Here is a 19278-nt window from a genome sequence, read left to right on the forward strand (position 1 = left end):
AGACTCCAGTCCTGGGATTGAATGTCTTTATTAAATAAATGAGTAAATGGCAGCACAAATCGGCAACAATAATTTTGGAAGGATTGAGGACAAGATGTAGAGTCAGAATGTAATTGTTCATTTCAGTGTCTCAGTGCAGGTGAAGAACTTTGCCCACTGATCAGTATTACATATTGCAAATGCAGGAGGTAAGGCTAAAATACTAAGGACTTATGCAGTTCGGAAGATTGAATTGAAACCTTAAAAACTATCATAATAGCAAGAATGCATATTAAGATTTGGTATCTTTCTTTAGCTAGAGTTTTCAACCCACAGGAGCAAAGTTGTAAAGTGAGTAGGCCTGAAGAAGGGACACTCTTGTGAAAAGAAATTAGCTACTTCTAAAATGATTCAATTATTTTCCCTATTTTCATTTTCCATAATGTATTATTTCTCTTGTTTTATACTTCTAACTACCCCTTTGATTTCTCTGAGGAAATATATTACAAGAAAGCAGGATCAAAAAAGAAGAGACTTATCACCTTAGCCTTTTAGAAATACTGTTTCATAGCAGATAATCTCAAATTAAAACTTCCGAGGTTTTCATCCCTCCTTGAAGAAATATTTGTGGTTACTGGCCTGGAGCAGGAAATTAGGAAGGTTTAAGCAATCTCTGAAGCTGATTAAAATGGAGTAAAAAATCAGTCTTCCATTTTGCACTACTATACTACTCTCAGGTATCCACAATCAGGCCTAGTTTCTGGAGTTAATATTTGGGGGGAAAAGGAGGAATCCCTGTGACCCAGTACCCCATTGCTTGAACCATTTACTTTATGACTTGAGGGCTTTTAAGAGAAATGGAGTAGATAGATAAATAAATACATACATACAACTCAACTCTGGCAGATTCATCAGCACCACCAACACAATAGAGAACAAGATTAAAATGGGAAAGGAGTGGAAAGGAAGGGGCTTGAGAGGAAAGACAATGAGGGCAAGGTGGTGGGAGAGAGAAGTCTTGGCCTTAGAGCAAGTCCGATTCGAAGGAGTGGATGCTGGCAATGGGAGCTCTCCAGAAGTTGAAGGTGCTGTACTCAAGGAGGGCATCACCTTCAGGGTTTTTCTCCTGCTTTGCTCCAGTTGCTTGCCCGATCATTTCGTCAGCGCTGCTGTCCTTGATCTTGTACGTGGATGTATCTGACAGACCCAGGCCTTCCAGCTCCGACAGATCCAGTTCTGGGATGGGCATCCTCCAGAAAAGAAAGGAGCTATACTGGCTGCTCACAGGGTCCCTCATAGCTTCCTAGAAAGAAACCACTTGTCAGTCTTCATGCTCCAGCAACTTATTTGTGGCCTATGGCCTTTCCTTGCTTAGATACTCCTCGTACCGGTAAAAAGCAATTTCTTTTTTTCTATTAAAATTGTACATTCTCTAAGCCTACCAGTGAAAAGGAATTTGGGGAGAAAAAAAAAAGAAACTTAACATCCCCAATTGCCTCTGGAGATAATCCAAATTCCCTTGGACAAGCTTCAGAAACCCTTCCTTTATTATGAGTTTCTACTATTTCCTAAATTTCTTCCCATCTTAGAATGACTTATTTACTGTCTATTGCATCAAATCCACACTGGGTCTGATTTTCAAGGCCTTCCAAAATCTAGCCCATTCTTCCTAGCAGTGTATAGCCTCTGTTATAGTTACGTTCATTCCTGTCTTGCTTAACTCTCCATTCTCCACCTTAAAATACTTTCCACTTTTCAGCCAGGTGCAGTGGCTCATGCCTGTGATCCCAGCACTTTGGGAGGCCAAGTGGGTGGATCATGAGGCCAGGAGCTCGAGACCGGCCTATCCAACATGGGGAAATTCTCTGTCTCCACTAAAAATACAAAAAATTAGCCAGGCGTGGTGGCTCATGCCTGTAGTGCCAGCTACTAGAGATGCTGAGGCATGAGAACTGCTGGAATCCAGCCGGGGGAGATTGCAGTCAGCCTGGGCAACAGAGCGAGACTCTGTCTAAAAAAAAAAACAAAAAAACTTTCCACATTTCAGGACTCCATTCAAGGGCTCAGTGGCTTACGCCTGTATTCCCAGCACTTTGGGAAGCTAAGGCAGGAGGGTGGCTTCAGACCAGGAGTTCCAGACCTGCCTGGGCAACATAGCGAAACTCCATCTCTACAAAAAAATTAGCTGGGCATAGCATGGTAGGGCGTGCCTATAGCCCTAGCTACTTGGGAGGCTGAGTGGGAGAATCACTTGAGCCTAGGAAGCAAAGGTTCCAGTGGGCTGAGATTGTGCCACTGCATTCCACCCTGGGCAACAGAGTGAGACCCTGTCTTTAAAAAAACAAACAAACTCTATTCAATTCTATAGAGGATCCCTGTTCCCCTAGCCCAGATTCCTTTTTTTTTTTTGAAACGGAGTTTCCATCTTGTTGCCCAGGCTGGAGTGCAATGGTGCAGTCTTGGCTCACCACAACCTCCACCTCCTGGGTTCAAGCAATTCTCCTGCCTCAGCCTCCCGAGTAGCTGGGATTACAGACATGCGCCACCACGCCCGACTAATTTTGTATTTTTAGTAGAGATGGAGGTTTCTCCATGTTGGTCAGGCTGGTGTCAAACTCCCAGCCTCAGGTGATCTGCTTGCCTCGGCCTCCCAAAGTGCTGGGATTACAGGCGTGAGCCACCACGCCCAGCCCCAAACTCCTATTATATTTACAAATATTTGACTTTCTTCTGACTTTGGTTTAATAGGTCATGGTATGTGTGAAAAGGCCTTCCATGACTTTTCTGCTTTCTATTTTCCTTCTTGCCTTCTAAACCCTACTATAAACTCACCTTTTCCAGGGTAACTTCCTTAAACTTACTCAGCTTCATCTACTGTATTTCCTCCAGCATCTCCCTCACCACCCTGTAGAGTTTTACCTAACTCCATCAGTTTGTGATTACAGATCACTGTTAATGTATTTTATGTACAGGGATGGCCTTATTGCCTTCAACAAACTAGAAGTTTCCACAAGGGTAAAAATCAGTCTACTTTCTCTGTACACAGGTGCTGGGCTTTGTACACAAAGACATTCAAGGCTCCTGATTAACTTTATCTCACTATGAATACTTTGCCTTTCCCATATACTAGCCCATAGGTAAGCCTTAATAATCTATTTCTCTCAGCCGGGCACGGTTGCTTACACCTGTAATCCCAGCACTTTGGGAGACTATGGTGAGTGGATTGCCTGAGGTCAGGAGTTCAAGATCAGCCTGGTCAACATAGTGAAACCCTGTCTCTACTAAAAATACCAGAAATTAGCTGGGTGTGCTGGCATGTGCCTGTAATCCCAGCAGATCAGGAGGCTGAGGCAGAAGAATTACTTGAACCTGGGAGGCGAAGGTTGCAGTGAGCCAAGATTGTGCCATTGCACTCCAGCCTGGGCAATAAGAGTGAGACTCTGTCTCAAAAATAATAATAATAATAATAATAATCTATTTATTTCTAGCCTACCTCTCCTTCAGAACAAAACCCAGGTGCTAAAAGAATGTTCCTATGTTGTACCCTGTAACAGGGTCTCTTTTCTCTGCTCTCAATGCTCAAGTATTCTGATGATATGCAAATGGATTGGAAATTCCAGGTAAGGAAGTAAAGTTCAGATTGGAAGAAGGTCCCTTAATGGAATCAGATACTCTTCCATGCGTTAATGGATCTGTCACTTTCTCTACTCCTACCCACACCCTGACGGATATTATATGTCTATTACAGCTGCCTGCAGCCTCCACCCTGCTGCTCACTAGCCAAGGGTCAAGAAGCATTAGTTGAAATGTTCCCAAAGGAGCAGAAAGAACATTCTACCACCTCCAAAAACAGAACCCCAGGCCAAGTGCGGTGGCTCACGCCTGTAATCCCAGCACTTTGGGAGGCTGAGGCGGGCAGATCACAAGGTCAGGACATCGAGACCATCCTAGCTAACACGGTAAAACCCCATCTCTACTAAAAATACAAAAAGTTAGCCGGGAGTGGTGGCAGGTGCTTGCAGTCCCAGCTACTCAGGAGGCTGAGGCAGGAGAACTGCTTGAACCAAGGAGGTGGAGGTTGTAGTGAGCTGAGATCACACCACTGCACTCCAGCCTGGGCGACAGAATGAGCCTCCATCTCAAAAAACAAAACAAAACAAAAAACAGAACCTCAGGTTTCAAAAGGCCTTTCTCCAACACACTCTATTAGGTCTCACCAGAACTGGGACCTCTATATAATGGCCTTAAATAGGTACCAAAATGCTCCAATATAATGTGAAATGACTGTACTAAGGCAGAAGAAGAAAGCGTTGATCTAGAACACAGTGAAGTGTGAGAGTGTGGGGGCTTCAGGAATGGAGAGTGGGTAGGCTAGGATGTTTTTAATGTTAAAAGTGAATTCTGAGTTGTTCTTTTTCTTCTTACTTTAAGTTCCAAAATAAACCCTGGGAACTGAGCATTACTCAGCAGAGAAGCTGCTTAGAAGGAGGGTGATGCAGGGATTGGAGCAGGGTGGGGGAGCATGTTGGAAAGGTGAGGTCATCATCCTATGATACTCAACTCTGATCATCTCCATAGTACTTTGCAGAGACGTGCACAGAAAGAGAGCTACAAAAAAATGATTGTATCCATTAACCAACCACCCTCTGCTTAAATCTGGGACTACAGAGATCCTAAGAAGCATACCCTAGAAGTCAGTACTGTTACCTACAGGAATTCTTACTGTTACCAGTTATTTCCCCAGCTACCTGGCTTATGTTTTATCTCCTCCCTGACAGGTCTTCTCCAGAATGAGCTTAGTATAATGCAGGGCACATTATAGGCTCTTTAAAAAATAGAATCATGGGATGGGGAGGGAAACTGTAGAATTTTAACACTAGAAGACATCTTAGAAATTAATGACTTGGGAAAACTTCCAGCCAGTTTGTATAGAATCCAGGTCTCATAATTCCCAGTTGGATCCCTTTTTGTGTTGTACATGGACAGTTGCCAACAGCTTTATATAACCATATACCAGTATTCTCAAAACTTAAAAGAATTCTTAGTTACTGAAGAATAGATATTCTGTGGGTTAGGTGATTGTTCCTGTCACTGTGATCTGAATGGGGAAAAGCAAAAGGCAGTGGAGAGCAAGCTAGAATCTGAGAAAAAACCTGCTCAAATAGTCCCTAAGTGTTTGGTAGAGCTATCTTGCAATTTAAAAAGTTAAAGGAAATTTTATGAAATATTAAAAGGCCTAAAATCTCTATATCATTTACCCAGAGACATGTACACAGGGTACCAAATACATTCATGAAAGACATGCATGCAAGCCTACGTGGCATTAAAATCAAGTCAAGAATATAAAGTAAGACTACACAGAAAATAGAAGTTAAAATACTATTCACTTATGTAAATAGTAATAAAATTTTTGATTTAATATAGTATGGATTTAATTATCAAATACTCCCAGTTTTGGAAAAGGTCCCTTTTTGGCTAGCTTCCCCTTCCCCTCCACAGATGCTCTCCACCCCTACTTCAACTATCTTTACATCTATCAGGTAAAGGGTTTGACAGTGCCTTCTACCACAATATATGCTCAATAAATGTTCCCACTATCCTTCATTTAAAATTATCCAGGTATTTCGGGCAAAGGCAATTTCTAAATATCACTCTATTCTTAGAGATACATGATTAGCAAATACATAGATTAGAAATGTAGTGTCTCTGGAGCCACACAGACACGCCCAAATATCCTTTTTCCAGACCCTTTGTGGGTATCCAAGGCCTACTCAACAGGGCCTTGCTGTGTCATGCTGCCACCATGGGGAAGGGGGAAGGACAAGGTGGTGGTGGTGGTGGTGGCAGAGGGGAGTAGAAGCTCTCTGGCATCTCATAATGTGTGTCTCACTCACAGCTTGGATTTTCCTGTTAGCATTCCCCCACCTATTCCACCGAGCTGCAAATAATGATTCTTTTCCAGAATCTGTCCCCACACCAAGCTCCTGTGAGCTATATAGATTTCACTGTGAAATCAGGCAGTTCTCCAACACAGAGGCTCCCACCTTTCCTACCCTAGGCTGCCTCTTTCTTTGGAGCAAAGGTTTGAGGTGAAGAGAAGGAGATTGTCCAAAGAAAGGTCAGAATTATACTCAACATTATCCCATATAACTCCCTCCCAAATTCCCTCTTACAGAGACACATAGAACACGATAGAAAAAAAATTGCAAGTATAGGGAAGTAGAGGCCAGAGAGATACAGTAGGACTAAAGATTCATTAAATAGCTGGTAGAACAAATTATAGCTTGCAAAGGAAGATAAGTAGACTGAAAATGTTAAATACACAGGATAGTAAGTTATAGAAAAGGACACTTGAAATAAGGAGGTAGGTACAGAGAAATAACTACATGTAGATGGTTAGAAATTAATGGTCTGTACAAGATAACAAGGCATGGATGCTGTGAAGAAATTACTATCCATTGTTCACAGCGCCCCCTTCTCTCCTCTTCAGCTGTCCCCCACCTTATGTGGGGTCTCCAACCTAACCAGAAGCAGCCGCGCTTCTATCTTTGAAGCCCCCTGCCCCCCTCCCTCAGTTTGGTTTACCTGTTATCAATCAATTACCGGCGTGTTCCAAAGATGGAGGGAGTGCCTCGGGGGCTCGGGGGTCTGCGCCGGGCTGGAGAAACACAAAGCTGTTGGGGCTTGGACGGCTTTGTCTTCTCACTCCCTTTCCCTCTTCAGTGACTGAGTCTGTCTGCTCACTCTCCCCCTGCAATGCAGCCCCTCCTAAGAAGGGCGGAAGGATCCCCGCCCCCTCCTGCCTGACTCGGCTAATTCAAACGATAGGTTCCAGAACAGTTGAGGGAAGCAGAGAGAATTGAAGCATCTCCGTAGGCTCATTGGTCTGCACTATTATTCCTGATCTCTTCCAGCACCCCCGTGCTGACTGGGGGTGGAATGAATGAGCAGCTAATTGCTCTCTAATTTTAGGGCCTCTAATTTATGGATTTGAAATCTTAACTCTAGAAAACAAGGGAAAGGAGTATTCCTTTCCTCCACAGTTTAAGGACTTTAGGTTACAAGGTATTTTTAAGAATCAGAAAATTTTTCCACCTCTTCTCCCAATCCCTGCTCCTCCTGACTCGCCTCTCTACCCTCACAATGGCTAAATAAACCTGGTCCTATTCCACTTGGGGTAGAGTTTAAGAGATGGGCGGGTGGGCGTGCTTCTGCTTATCTCTGAACTTGGCTAGGTCTGGAGGTTTGGGGGGCTCCCTTCGTTTTGCCCCAAAATGCCTGGCGCTAAAAGGGAACGTGCGATTCCAGGGGCCCCCGCTTGGGTGCCAGGGCTTCCTCGAGGTGTCCATTCTCCGGCTCGCCCCGCAGGGGCGGCGGCCTTTGGGGGCTGCAGACGCCCCCTCCCACGCCCCGCACAGTGCAGTGCCTCCGCAGTCCAGGGGGGAGCAGTGCGCTCGGCTCAGAGCCGGACGGGTTTCGTAATCGCGTCGCCGCCGCTTCCGCCCTCAGCCGGCCCCACCTCTGCCGGCTCGTCCTCGGCTCCCCCACTGTGCCGCGGAGCCGGCCGGGGAAGCCCACACTGGCGGGCACGGAGGAGAGCCCCTCACCCCCACCAGCTGTAGCTGGACGTCTGGATGCCGGAGAAAAGCAAGTGAGGCCGTGCAGTTGGTCCCCCCGGCCCGCCCGCCGCGCCGGCAGGGCCAGGCGGGGACGCACCGGATGCGGGGGGTGGGGGAGGCGAGTGTCCGGGGCTGCAGAGATGCAGGGGCGGTGGGAAAGGGGTGCGCGCCCGGGGCGGCCGTCCTCATCCACGCTCCCGGGGTGCGCAGCCTGAGGCCGCTGAAGAGTAGAAGGGAAAGAAGGAACTGGAATGTTGGGGGAGGTGGGAGGGAGAGGGTCCGAAAGATTTCCAGAGAGGTCCCAATCCGGTTCAGGGTTGGGAAGAGCAGGGAACTTCTGGGTAGAGTTGGGTTGTGGGGGGAGACAGATATGGAGTCTGCGTGATTGAATATGTTTGGGGAGGGGAGGCTTAGGGCCTAGGTCTGTTTCCTCTTAATTAAGCCCCCAGAAAACCTTTCCTGGGGACGGGTAGAGTTGGTGCTGGGCCTGTCACTTGGCTGAAATATGGGGTCCACTCCGCTTCTCCAGAGCCCCTCAGCAGCCCTCCATGTCTAGGGGTCCTACACAGGGACCAGCTGCCGCCCCGGGCTTCTAGCCAGAACTTCCCATTCCATTCCCTCGATTCTTTCTTTCTCTCCAGCTGCTTCATGTGAGGGCTTGTCAGGCCGCGGGTTGGAGGCCTTAGGGCCAGAGGCGGTGGGACCGGGAGAACCGGTTTGGGGCCAGAACAGGACCAGAGAACTAGCTCCGTACATCCTTCCTTCCTGGCACCTCTTTCCCATCCCTTCTGCTCACCTCCCAACAGCTTTGAGCCCCTCAAGTCCTAGTGTGACTTTGGTGGGGGAGGGGGGTGTCTTTCCCGGTTCCATGTTTCACTCTTCCCGTCGGAGAGGCGCAGCTCTGAGCGCCACCTGGCCCTCAGGACGGGATCTAACCCTCATCCCCCCTGTTTTCTCAGCCCCTTCCCATTCACTGTGGGGTTGGATTCAGGTGGCTCCTCCGCCTGGGCTGGCCAGCTCAGGACTTCATTTTCCCTCAACCCACTCTTGTCTGGCTGCTGTAAAGAGTGGACGCCAATGGCTTTACTTCCTTTTCTGGCTTTTTTTCCATTCCCCCTGCCCTGCGCCACCATCACATTCACCCTGACCTGTCTTCTTCACACTCTGACCCCAACCGCAAGTTTCAGAGACCCTAACGTCCTAGGGAATGGAATTTCCTGGTCACTTCTCATCATTGGTCATTTCATGCCAAGTCCCCCACGCACGCTTTCCCTCCACCCAGCTCTGGTCAGGTCCCTGGAAAAGAAACAGAAATGGCCTTGTTCTCTCCACTGCCCCTTTCCCTCTCTCCTTCTCCTCCCCCCCCCTTCTCCTCTTTCCTCCCAGCACTGTCCACCTCTGTCCCTCAGCTTTGAGCAGGGTGGGGATGTTGAGGGAGGTCCAGTCTCAGCACCGCCTGTCTGCTGGTGTTGGGAATTTCCTCTAATTCTTCATTTTCCACCTGCCACCACCACCATCAGGACAAACCCTAGGACTGACTGACGTCCCACTGACCACAGCTCCTCTCTCTGGGCAGCTGTGTTTTAGCTTCCGCTCCTTCTGATTACTCCTCCCTTCCAGTGGTGGGAAGGGAAGTAAGAGAAAGTCCAGCCTCCTGGATGCTTCCCTCCCCCTGAAGCTGCATTTGAGTGTTTGTGTGATCTCATCTCAACACTGTTTAAAAAAAACAAAAACACCTTTCCTTTTTGTGTGTGTGGGTTTTTTTGTTTTGTATTTGAGACAGGATCTTTCCCTGTCTCCCAGGCTGGACTGCTGTGGTGCAAACATGGCTCACTGTAGCCTCCAACTCCTGGGATCGGGCGATCCTCCTTCCTCAGCCTCCCCAGTAGCTGGGATGACAGGCACATGCTGCTGCACCCCACTATCTCTTGTTTTTAAATCAGTCTAGGGTGCCAGAGCATCAAGGTTCCCAGCCTGCAAGAAAGGGAGATTCCTATTCATGTTAAAGTGTCATATTTTTGAAACTGCCCTTTTTGGAATCTTTGAGGTTGTCTGTACTATAGGACTGGGGAAATGCCATGAGTCTAAGAAGAAACCCAGATGTGCCCTCCCCTGGCTGGTGGTAGTGGGAAGGGAGGAAGTTCCCTGTGTCTGGTTGGCCGATGAAGCTTGAGGGTGGAATTGGTGAGGAGGGAGGAGAGAATAGGTCCCAGCTGGAAGGGAGCCTGGATCCTACAGGGTGTGAGGCAGAGCAGAGTGGCAGATAGGACATGTGGTGGGTGGGGAAAATATTCCTCATGAGGCAGAAGATACCCGGCACATGTACCTACAACCTGTACCCAGAAGATCTATAGAGGACACACGTGGAGATAGGGCCATGCCACGTACGTGCAAACAGAGGTGTACACACAGGAGTGCAGTGATACAGAACACAGATAAACAGAGTGTACACAGCCTTCAGGAAGGATCTCAAGGTCAAGTAATAAAGGAACTGCTGACTAGCTTCTGGGAGGGGTTGGATTTTACTGGAGGGAAAGTAGAAGGAACAGGGTAGCAAACAGAGGGGAAAGAAATTCCTCATTGTTGAAAGTCTTTCCTGAGGTCCAGCCTGCCACAGTTAGTCTCCTAGGACCTCAGTGGTCCAGGCCTCGCCTATTCTCAAAGAAAATATAGGTGCTGAGGGCAAGGTAAGAAAAAAGGGAGGGACAGGGTGGAGACCTTGTTTGTGAGAACAAAAAACCACTATTTCCTCTTCAGAGTCACTTAAGTGCCCCTCCCCTTCAGCCCTAAACCCAGAGAGAAGGGAGCTGGAGCTTGTAGCACCCCAACTTTGCTAATTTCTGCCACTGTCCTTTGGTCCTTGCCCATCCTCTTAACTCTAAGTGCTTCTAGCCCCCTTCCTCTCCCTTGGTACCGCCAGCCACTGCTCCTTAACCCCTTGGTGTCCTTTTGGTTCTGTTCCTTTTTCTTAGAGTCAAACTGAGGTTCTTACTCTTTGGGCACATGAGTGTTGGTGTATAGGCCTAGGGCCTCTCAGGGAGCACTGGCAAGAAACAGGCTCATAAGGAGGTTTCTCAAGGATTAGGGGAGGGAGAGATTTCTCACTGATCTTTCTTTTTACTTTCTTCTAATCCAGGGTTCCAAGTCTGAGGAAGACATAACCTTGTGCCTGCCTGCCCACCTGGTCCTGTTCATCTCTCCGGGTCTCAGACACTGACCTTCACTGCTCAGTTAAGGCTTCCAAGCCACTTTCTCTGGACCCATCCAGCTGAGTGAACCTCTGGGGAGAGAGAGGAGTGGGCTGTCCAAACACCAGAGCAAGAGCCCTCTGGGGCCTCAGACAGAGGAGTGAAGCTGGAACCATCAGGGAACATGAGTGAATTTTGGCACAAACTGGGCTGCTGTGTGGTAGAGAAACCCCAGCCGGTGAGTCTCCCCACCCCCACCCTAACCCAAGAGCAGTCAGTTACCGTGTGCGGTGGGTGAGGTAGCCACACCATCTAGGCTCTGCCATCTAAAAAGCACACTTCTTGCCTTCCTCTCTCAGGAGCTTCTGTGGTCAGGCAGCTGTGTATGTGGAACAAAGGGGACTGGGTGATGGAATAAGTGAATAGTCATAGCTGTTATCTCCTGTTCTGTCCATTCTGAGCTGGGCGGGGTTTGTGGGTAAAGCTGCATACCTGCCACTCTCCCCCATTGTTTCGTCATCAGTCAGCGGTGACTTTGACATGTCCTTTCGTCGTCCAGTGTTAACTCTGCAGGTCACTGCCCTCACCACCCTGGTCTGTGGCTTCTGTGCGCTGACGTTGTTCCAGCTTTGCCTTTCAGGCCCTATGATCTCCCTGTTACAATGCCACATCCCCTCTTCCCACCAGGCCCTTAGCTTTTTAGTGGTTTTCAAGACTCTTTTCCTTTCCTCCATGCTGACCGGAGGAGGGGCCTTCAGACATGACTCCTTATCTTCTCCAAGCAGAAGAAGAAGAGAAGACGGATTGACCGGACCATGATTGGGGAACCAATGAATTTTGTCCACCTGACTCACATTGGCTCTGGGGAGATGGGAGCCGGAGATGGACTTGCCATGGTAACAAGGGAATGGGGAGAGGTTGATACGGGGGTGAGGTCTATAACTGTTCCCTCTTTTTGAAAGTTCAAGCTAGGGACATATGAAAATACTCAATGGGGAAGTAAAAACCTGGGATTCTAGTCCTGGTCACCAGTTGTGGACACTCGAGACCTGGCATTTTAGGTGTCTGGGCTTAGGTTCTCTCATCTTTACAACTTAGCAAATTGTTCTTCACTGGGGTAGGGAATATATATATCTTAATAGTGGGAGGACTTTTTCCAAAAACTCTAATCCTCTCTTCTCCTAATTAAGAACTGCTATCTTGGCCAGGCTTGGTGGCTCCTGCCTGTAATCCCAGCACTTTGGGAGGCCGAGGCGGGCGGATCATGAGACGAGATCGACACCAGCCTGGCCAACATGGTGAAACCCTGTCTCTACTAAAAATACAAAAATTAGCTGGGCGTGGTGGTGCACGCCTGTAGTCCCAGTTGTTTGGGAGGCTAAGGCAGGAGAATCACTTGAACCCAGGAGGCAGAGGTTGCAGTGAACTGAGATCACCCCACTGCACTCCAGCCTGGGGACAGAGCGAGACTCTGTCTCAAAAAAAAAAAAACTGCTATCTCAGCTGGGCATGGTGGCTCACACCTGTAATCTCAGCACTTTGGGAAGCCAAGGTGGGGAGATCACGAGGTCAGGAGTGTGAGACTAGCCTGGCCAACATGGTGAAATCCCGTCTCTACTAAAATTACAAAAATTAGCTAGGCATGGTGGCGGGTGCCTGTAGTCCCAGCTACTCAGGAAGCTGAGGCAGGAGAATCGCTTGAACCTGGGAGGTGGAGGTTGCAGTAAGCCGAGACCGCCATTGCACTCCAGCCTGAGAAACAGAGCAAGACTCCTTCTCAAAAAGCAAAAAAAACCCAGCTATCTTGGTACTACAGTATATGTATGTGTATATATATATATATATATATATATATATATGGTTAGGAGTGTTGGGACAGGGAAAAAGCTGAGTACCTTTGTCCTAAATAATGTCTAAGATGTAATTCTGTTCCCAAAATAAGGGAAATGGGTCCTTGATCCTGAAACTCATATATATAGGGGAGAATCCATTGTGAGGGAATGTTATTAGTAAAAAATCCATTTTACCTCATCCTCATGAAGGCTAGTGTGAAAGGAGACATTGAGACTCCCCTAGGAGGAATGGCGGTTAGTAGGCAGCTGCTATTGTCAAGGAGATGGCATCAACCTCTTCCCTGGAGGGCACGAAATAGAATTCTTACTGTGGGATATGAAGACTTAGGAAGGTGTCTCACATCTGTTTTTTCACAGACAGGTGCAGTTCAGGAGCAGATGAGATCCAAGGGAAACCGAGATAGGCCATGGAGCAATTCTAGGGGCTTATAGCTCCAATAATGGAATGGTGAGTGATTAGAGGAACCAACCCAACACCTCACCCCCATAACAATACAATCTGATACCCTGACTCAGAGCCCTGATCTTCTCACGCAAGAATGGGAGGTGTGGCCAGGCACAGTGGCTCACGCCTGTAATCTCAGCACTTTGGGAGGCTGAGGTGCGTGGATCACTTGAGGCCAGGAGTTCAAGACCAGACTGGCCAATGATACAAAACCCTATCTCTACCAAAAAATACAAAAATTAGCTGGGCACAGTGGTGTGCACCTGTAGTCCCAGCTATTTAGAAGGCTGAGGCATGAGAATCGCTTGAACCTGTGAGGCAGAGGTTACAGCGAGCTAAGGTCACACCACTGCACTCCAGCGTGTGAGACAGAATGAGACTCTGCCTCAAAAAATAAATAAAAAACAAAAAAGGAATGGGAGGAAGGGAGGAATTAGAAGGGAAGATTCAAGCATGTAGGATCTAGGCCGGGTGCGGTGGCTCACACCTGTAATCCCAGCACTTTGGGAGGCCGAAGTGAGCAGATGACTTGAGGTCAGGAGTTTGAGACCAGCCTGGCAAACATGGTGAAACCCTGTCTCTACTAAAAACACAAAAATTAGTTGGGCATGATGGCACATGCATGTAATCCCAGTTACTCTGGCAGCTGAGGCACAAAAATCACTTGAACCTGGGAAGGGGAGGTTACAGTGAGCCGAGATCGTTCCACTGCCCTCCATCCTGGGCGACAGAGCAAGACTCCGTCTCAAAAAAAAGAAAAGAAAAAAAAAAGTCGGATATAGAAAGACCAAGAGGGTGTTGTACAGACAGAAGTGTGAAGAACACAGTGTACTAGGTGGTGCCTTCTTCCTAAAGCCTTGGTTTTCTATAAGGCTAATCATCTTTAAGAAAAACTTTTTCTTTTTTTTAATTTTAGGTTCTGCCATCTTGAAACCCCCATTCTGTGTCCAGCCCAGAAGAAATGCTGCCCCCACCAGGTCCCTCCTTGAACCAGTGATCTAAGGGCCCCTCTTTTCCCTATCTGCCTAACAGTGCCTCACAAGGTTTGGGGGCTGGACTCCCTCTACTCCCTCTGGCTATAGCCCCTCCTGGAGATGGGGTCAAGGCAGCAGGACTGACCAAGTGACTACTGGTTAGCCAGAGGAGCTCAGCTGAAGCCCTGGACACCCTCAGATCTGAGATAGGAGTTCTCTAGGAACCTGGAATGAGTTCCTGTCTCCTGGATGATGGTCTGGTAGCTACCTGTTTTTAAACTCTGAACCTGGAATTCCTTAAATAGGGTAGGTGGAGGAGATTATCAAAGCTGAAGCTGGCTTTGCTGAGAAGCTCCCTACCTCCCTGCCCTTCTCTTTCCTCCTGGAATGAACTAATGCAGATGTCAAGCAAGGGCTGGTGGGGGTGCCTACTCCCTTTTCCACTCTGTATCTTTAGATTTCAGACCTTAAGCTCACAGCCCCTCAATATCTCTCCGTTAATACCAGTGTCTCATTCTCTAATTAGGCCTTTAATCCTCTGTTTCTGTTGACTAGCTTCCCGGCAACTTTTCTTTTTAAAAATATTAAAACTTTAATTCAGGTTCTCTTAATTATCCCCACCCTGCTGTTGCCTCTGCCCTTAACTCTATCCCTATTAGGAACCTTATTGTTTCCCACAGAGTAAGAGTTAAGAGGGAGCTCTTCACGTGGTGACATTCCATTTAAGTCTTGGGGCATCTGTCCTGCCCTCTGCCCACCTCCCTGCTGGCCCGGGTGAGAGGAGGAAGAGGGGTCTGGAGAGAAACCCACAAGGTGGCAGAACTAGGAGTTATGTCTCAAGGTGGACTTCTGATCATTGAGGATGGTAAGATAAATAGGTTGAAAACAACCATCTGTGAGTTTAGGAGTCTGAAGATCCTCACAGCACGGGAGCAGGGAGAGGCTCTAGAACAAGGTTTCACAACCAAGATGCCTTTGACATTTTGGGTTGAAGAGTTCTTTGTAAGGGAGACCTGTTTCCTGTTTTGTGCATTACATCATTACAGGGTGTTTAGCAGCATCCCTGGCCCACCGTAGTTATGACAACCAAAAATGTCTCTATACGTTGCCAAATTTCTCCTAGGGGGCAAAATCACCTCCATTTGAGAACCACAGCTCTAAAGTCAAGATGTTTTTCTCTTAAGTGATTTCTGCTTGGCACGCTACCCTCATCATGTTACTCATCTTAAGCCTGAGCCATGGATGAACTAGGACCCCATATAAATTAGGTTCAATAGAGCTGCACATAATCTCCAAACAATTCTCTATTCAGTGTTTTGCTTGTGCTCGCATGTCGCTATGGACAGGTACCAAGCTCCTCCGTTCTCCCACTCTGGAGAAGTGGTTCCTGCAGTGTAGAGACATGAACAGGGTATGGTAGGACTGGGGAAAGGGGAGACAGAAGCAGTAGATACACTCCTTATCCTCGCCAAATTTTAAGCCCTATTTCTGTGCCCTAGTCCTAGACGACACACATTAGACTCAGGGAGTTTTGTCTGAAGACCAGGTCCCACTGCCCCCCAGCTGAAGAGTCGGCTTTAGATGGGAAAACAACGCAGGAGCAGGGGTCTTTAGGCACTTTCAGTATTCTCAGGTGTTCGTTCTGGCCCTTCCAGGGTAATTAGGAAGGCAGAACAAGACAGATGAGCTCCTTCCTGCTCTGAGACAAGAAGGCTGGGGTCTCATTAGCTTTGTGACAGGAAACATCCTGTTTTATGGTAGTGGGTTCAGGAATGTAGGAACTGGTATCCATTCTGCCAATTCCACCACCCATTCAGTGTGCTTCCACCTACAGAACAGTGACTGAGGTTCTATTTTTTTCCCTCAAATTTCCATGTATTTTCTGCCATTTTTCAGGGTCTAAGATTGGTCATACATTCCCAGTTTACTCTCAGTTCTAGTCAAGCTAGTTGCTCTGAAAGTAACCCAACTTGTTGCCCTAAAATAGCTCAGTAGCCTGAGTGTTACACTAGAGATCTAGAGGGTTAACAGGATAGGTAGAAAGACTGGAGACTCCTGGAATCTCTGGATTCATTCAGCCTCATTCTAATACCTCTTCTTTGGACACAGTCTTTTTCCTTTGGTGCTCTCTTGCCTTTAGCTACCTTCTCTAATATGTATGCTACCATCGCTAATAAAGTGATGGGAATGGGTTTGAGAGTCATAATTTATATTAAAAAGTTGTTGGACTTTTAAATACATTTTTCAAATAAAAAATTTAAGCAAAATAGTTGCAGAGTAATCATTGCAGGCGTGTGCTGGATTAAAGGATGGATATGGCTGATGAAGATAATACCTCAAAAGTGGCTGAGATGGAATTTTATACCAACATTGCCCTTTTGAGGAGAGAGGGCTAAGCATTATGAAAGCCAGACCACTGCCATCTTTCAAGGGCTCGGCTCCTTGTTCTTCCTACTCCCTTTTCTTAGCGTTTATTTGAGATTTTTCAAGTCTGTAAAAGAAGTACTTGTTTTAAAACAATGTTGGAAATGAGGAAAATGAGCATTATCAACATTTTATCCTAAGAGACAGGGAGTAGAAACAAGGCAGAGGCTGCTAATTACACAGTTCAGTCTTAGGGATGAAGAGATTTTTGTCTCTCCTCCCTCAGGTACCTCTGTGAAAAAAAAAAAAAAAAAAAAAACCACAAGACCAAACAATGTATTTTCCAGTTTTGTTTTCTGTACTCAAAATATCTAGTGGGTGCTAGGATTGAAAGGGCAAGAGAGGTTGACATGCTGACACCTCCTCTGTGGATGAAGTGGCCATTACCTCTGGTTTCTGTCTATCTGGGTAAGGAAAAAGAGAAAAAGGGAAATTACAACCACATCTATATTCTTTTCCTTGCTTCATCTCCCCCTCCCACAAACCCATCTCAACCTTACTGCCCCCCGCCCCCACTTATTTTTGTATCAGTAGTGGTACTGGCTACACAAGGAGGAAAAAAACAAAATGACCAAGTATATGCTTTGTTTATCGCCTTTCCTTCCCCAAAGTCCTGTCATCTGTAACAAGTCAACCAGAACCTTTGGGAATTCGTGGTAATGCAGAGGACAGTTCTCCCGGATGCTAGTGCTGACGAGGGTCAATAGTTAACTAATACAGCTTCACAGTAACAACAGCCAAAATCTGAGATCTTACTATGTGCGCTTTACCTCAATCAATCTTCACACCCTATGAAGTATTATTCCTGCTTTTCAGATGAAGAAACAGGTTTACAAAGCTAGTAAGTGGCAGAGCCACAAGATTTAAACCAGGTTTGACAAAAAAAAAAAAAAAAAAGCCGGGCGTGGTGGCACATGCCTGTAGTTCAGCTACTCGGGAGGCTAAATTAAAATAAATTCCTTTTTTTCCCTTTTTCCTTTTTTTTCCCCCCTGAGATGGAGTTTCACTCTTGTTGCCAAGGCTGGAGAGCAATGGTGTGATCTCGGCTCACTGCAACCTCCGCCTCCTGGATTCAAGTGATTCTCCTGCCTCAGCCTCCCGAGTAGTTGGAACTACAGTTGTGTGCCACCACACCCAGCTAATTTTTTGTATTTTTAGTAGAGACAGGGTTTCACTATGTTGACCAGGCTGGTCTTGAACTCCTGACCTCAGGTGATCCACCGGCCTCAGTCTCCCAGAGTGCTGGGATCACAGGCGTGAGCTACTGCGCCTGGCCAGTATTTCCAATCTTAACTATTTGGTCAATAATCACGTAATGTGCAGTAAGACATTTTACCTAATGACCAATCAGTAGTTGCTCAATAAATAATAAGTAGAATCAATGACCAACAATAACATGAATAACCAATGCATGTTATGAATCAATAACCGGGTAAGTCAGTAACAGTTCATGTAAGCAAAACTGGCTGGCTTAGCAACCGGGTTTTAGATATCAGGACTTTTCAGATCCATCAGCCAAGATCCTGGCTCATCACTAAACACTTACTGGTTGCATCTCTGTGAACACTGAAGAGAGGCTATTCCAAATATCCTCCAGGCCAATCCTGACCTGTTTCCAAAAAGCCAGGGCTGGGCAGGGGCTGGTGGGTGGCAGGCTGGGACTGCTTCTGAGGTGGATGGTGGGCGGGGAGGTAACGGTGGTCCTGGTAGTGCTCTGAGAGGCACAGTTGGTGTCAGTACAGAGACTTGTGTCCAGGGGGCACTCTTCCCGAAGTCGGTTGCAGGGACATTGCTGGTAGGTGCAGGGCTTGTGCTCCGTGCGGAGTTGGCTCAGAGCCCCAACTCGAAGGCGCCCGGAAAGGCCGTGCAGCTTCCCAGACCGGGTCCGGCTCATGGTGCCCGACTTGCAGTGGCAGTGCCACGGGCCCCAGGGCATGAGCACCAACTGCAGATCCTCAGGAGGGGGCATGGCTGTGGCTGTGGGCGAGGGTGACGGCCACCGGCTCGGGGTGGACCCGGCTGTGGACCACTGGCTCAGGGTGGGCTCCGAGCCTGGCAGGTCCCCAGTAGACCTCCAGGTGGAGCGCGGCAGGCTCGTGGTCAGCCTGATTTCGGGCTCCTGACTATTGGCTACGAATATCGTGCTGGAACTCCCCGCTGTACTGGGAGTCGTACCGGGAAGCGCTCTGCTGGTGTTATCCTTTCCGGCACTAATCACAACCCCCTCTTCCAAAGACCCATCCTCCTCGTTGTTGGAGGACAACCGGTTAAGGCCTGTGAACACTGTGGAGGCCAAGAGCTCGGCAGCCGCCGGGCCAGCCAGGCGGTCGGCGTTGGCCATGGCATCGTTTTCGTCCTCTAGGATTATCCTTGTCTTTCGGGGGAGACCGGTCCGGGCGGTGCTCCGGTAGCGGCGGGTCATGGGGCCCCCCAGGCGTAAGCTCACCTGCTGCCTTGTGGTCGGAGTCTGGGTCAGGCCTTGGGCCCCCGCCGCCCGGGGACCCAGACTCAGCAGCAGGGCCCAGAGCAGCGCGCCGGCGGCGGGGACCATGGGCTGGGCTCTTGGGGTTGGGAGGGAGGCCAGTGAGGCAAGTCCTGCCTGCTACCTTCGCTCCCTCCCTTCCGCTCTCGACCCACCGGGTCGTTTGAACCGAAGCCCGCGGGGAAGGGGGCGGGGTTCGACGCGCAGCGGCGCGCGCCACGCAGGATTGCTCCTGCAGCCGCAGGGACTAAATTAAAAATCCTAAGGAACCTCTGTGGCAAGAACTCAGTGTCAGAACCGAAAGAAGGATTGTG

The 19278-nt window shown here is 48.1% G+C and overlaps 3 protein-coding genes across 3 annotated transcripts; 1 reads left to right on the top strand and 2 right to left on the bottom strand.

The window, feature by feature from the left end:
- Nucleotides 1-9: 9 nt before the first annotated feature.
- MLLT11 (MLLT11 transcription factor 7 cofactor) lies at nt 10-7701 on the bottom strand. The gene is made up of 2 exons (XM_032267414.1): nt 6565-7701; nt 10-1282 (listed from the first exon to the last, which is right to left on the bottom strand). The coding sequence occupies exon 2, from the start codon at nt 1274-1276 to the stop codon at nt 1004-1006; it is 273 nt and encodes a 90-aa protein (XP_032123305.1). The 5' UTR covers nt 1277-1282; nt 6565-7701; the 3' UTR covers nt 10-1003.
- Nucleotides 7487-16327, top strand: CDC42SE1 (CDC42 small effector 1). The gene is made up of 5 exons (XM_032267415.1): nt 7487-7630; nt 10735-11024; nt 11572-11682; nt 12997-13087; nt 14001-16327. Exons 2-4 carry the CDS (start codon nt 10971-10973, stop codon nt 13069-13071), a joined length of 240 nt encoding a protein of 79 aa, XP_032123306.1. The 5' UTR covers nt 7487-7630; nt 10735-10970; the 3' UTR covers nt 13072-13087; nt 14001-16327.
- Nucleotides 15919-19211, bottom strand: CUNH1orf56 (chromosome unknown C1orf56 homolog). Its single transcript, XM_032267411.1, has 2 exons — nt 18029-19211; nt 15919-16886 (listed from the first exon to the last, which is right to left on the bottom strand). Exons 1-2 carry the CDS (start codon nt 19031-19033, stop codon nt 16866-16868), a joined length of 1026 nt encoding a protein of 341 aa, XP_032123302.1. The 5' UTR covers nt 19034-19211; the 3' UTR covers nt 15919-16865.
- Nucleotides 19212-19278: the final 67 nt, after the last annotated feature.

Source organism: Sapajus apella, unplaced genomic scaffold (genome assembly GCF_009761245.1).
Source record: "Sapajus apella isolate SASKATOON/1434 unplaced genomic scaffold, GSC_monkey_1.0 scaffold169, whole genome shotgun sequence".
In the NCBI taxonomy this organism is placed as follows: Eukaryota; Metazoa; Chordata; class Mammalia; order Primates; family Cebidae; genus Sapajus; species Sapajus apella.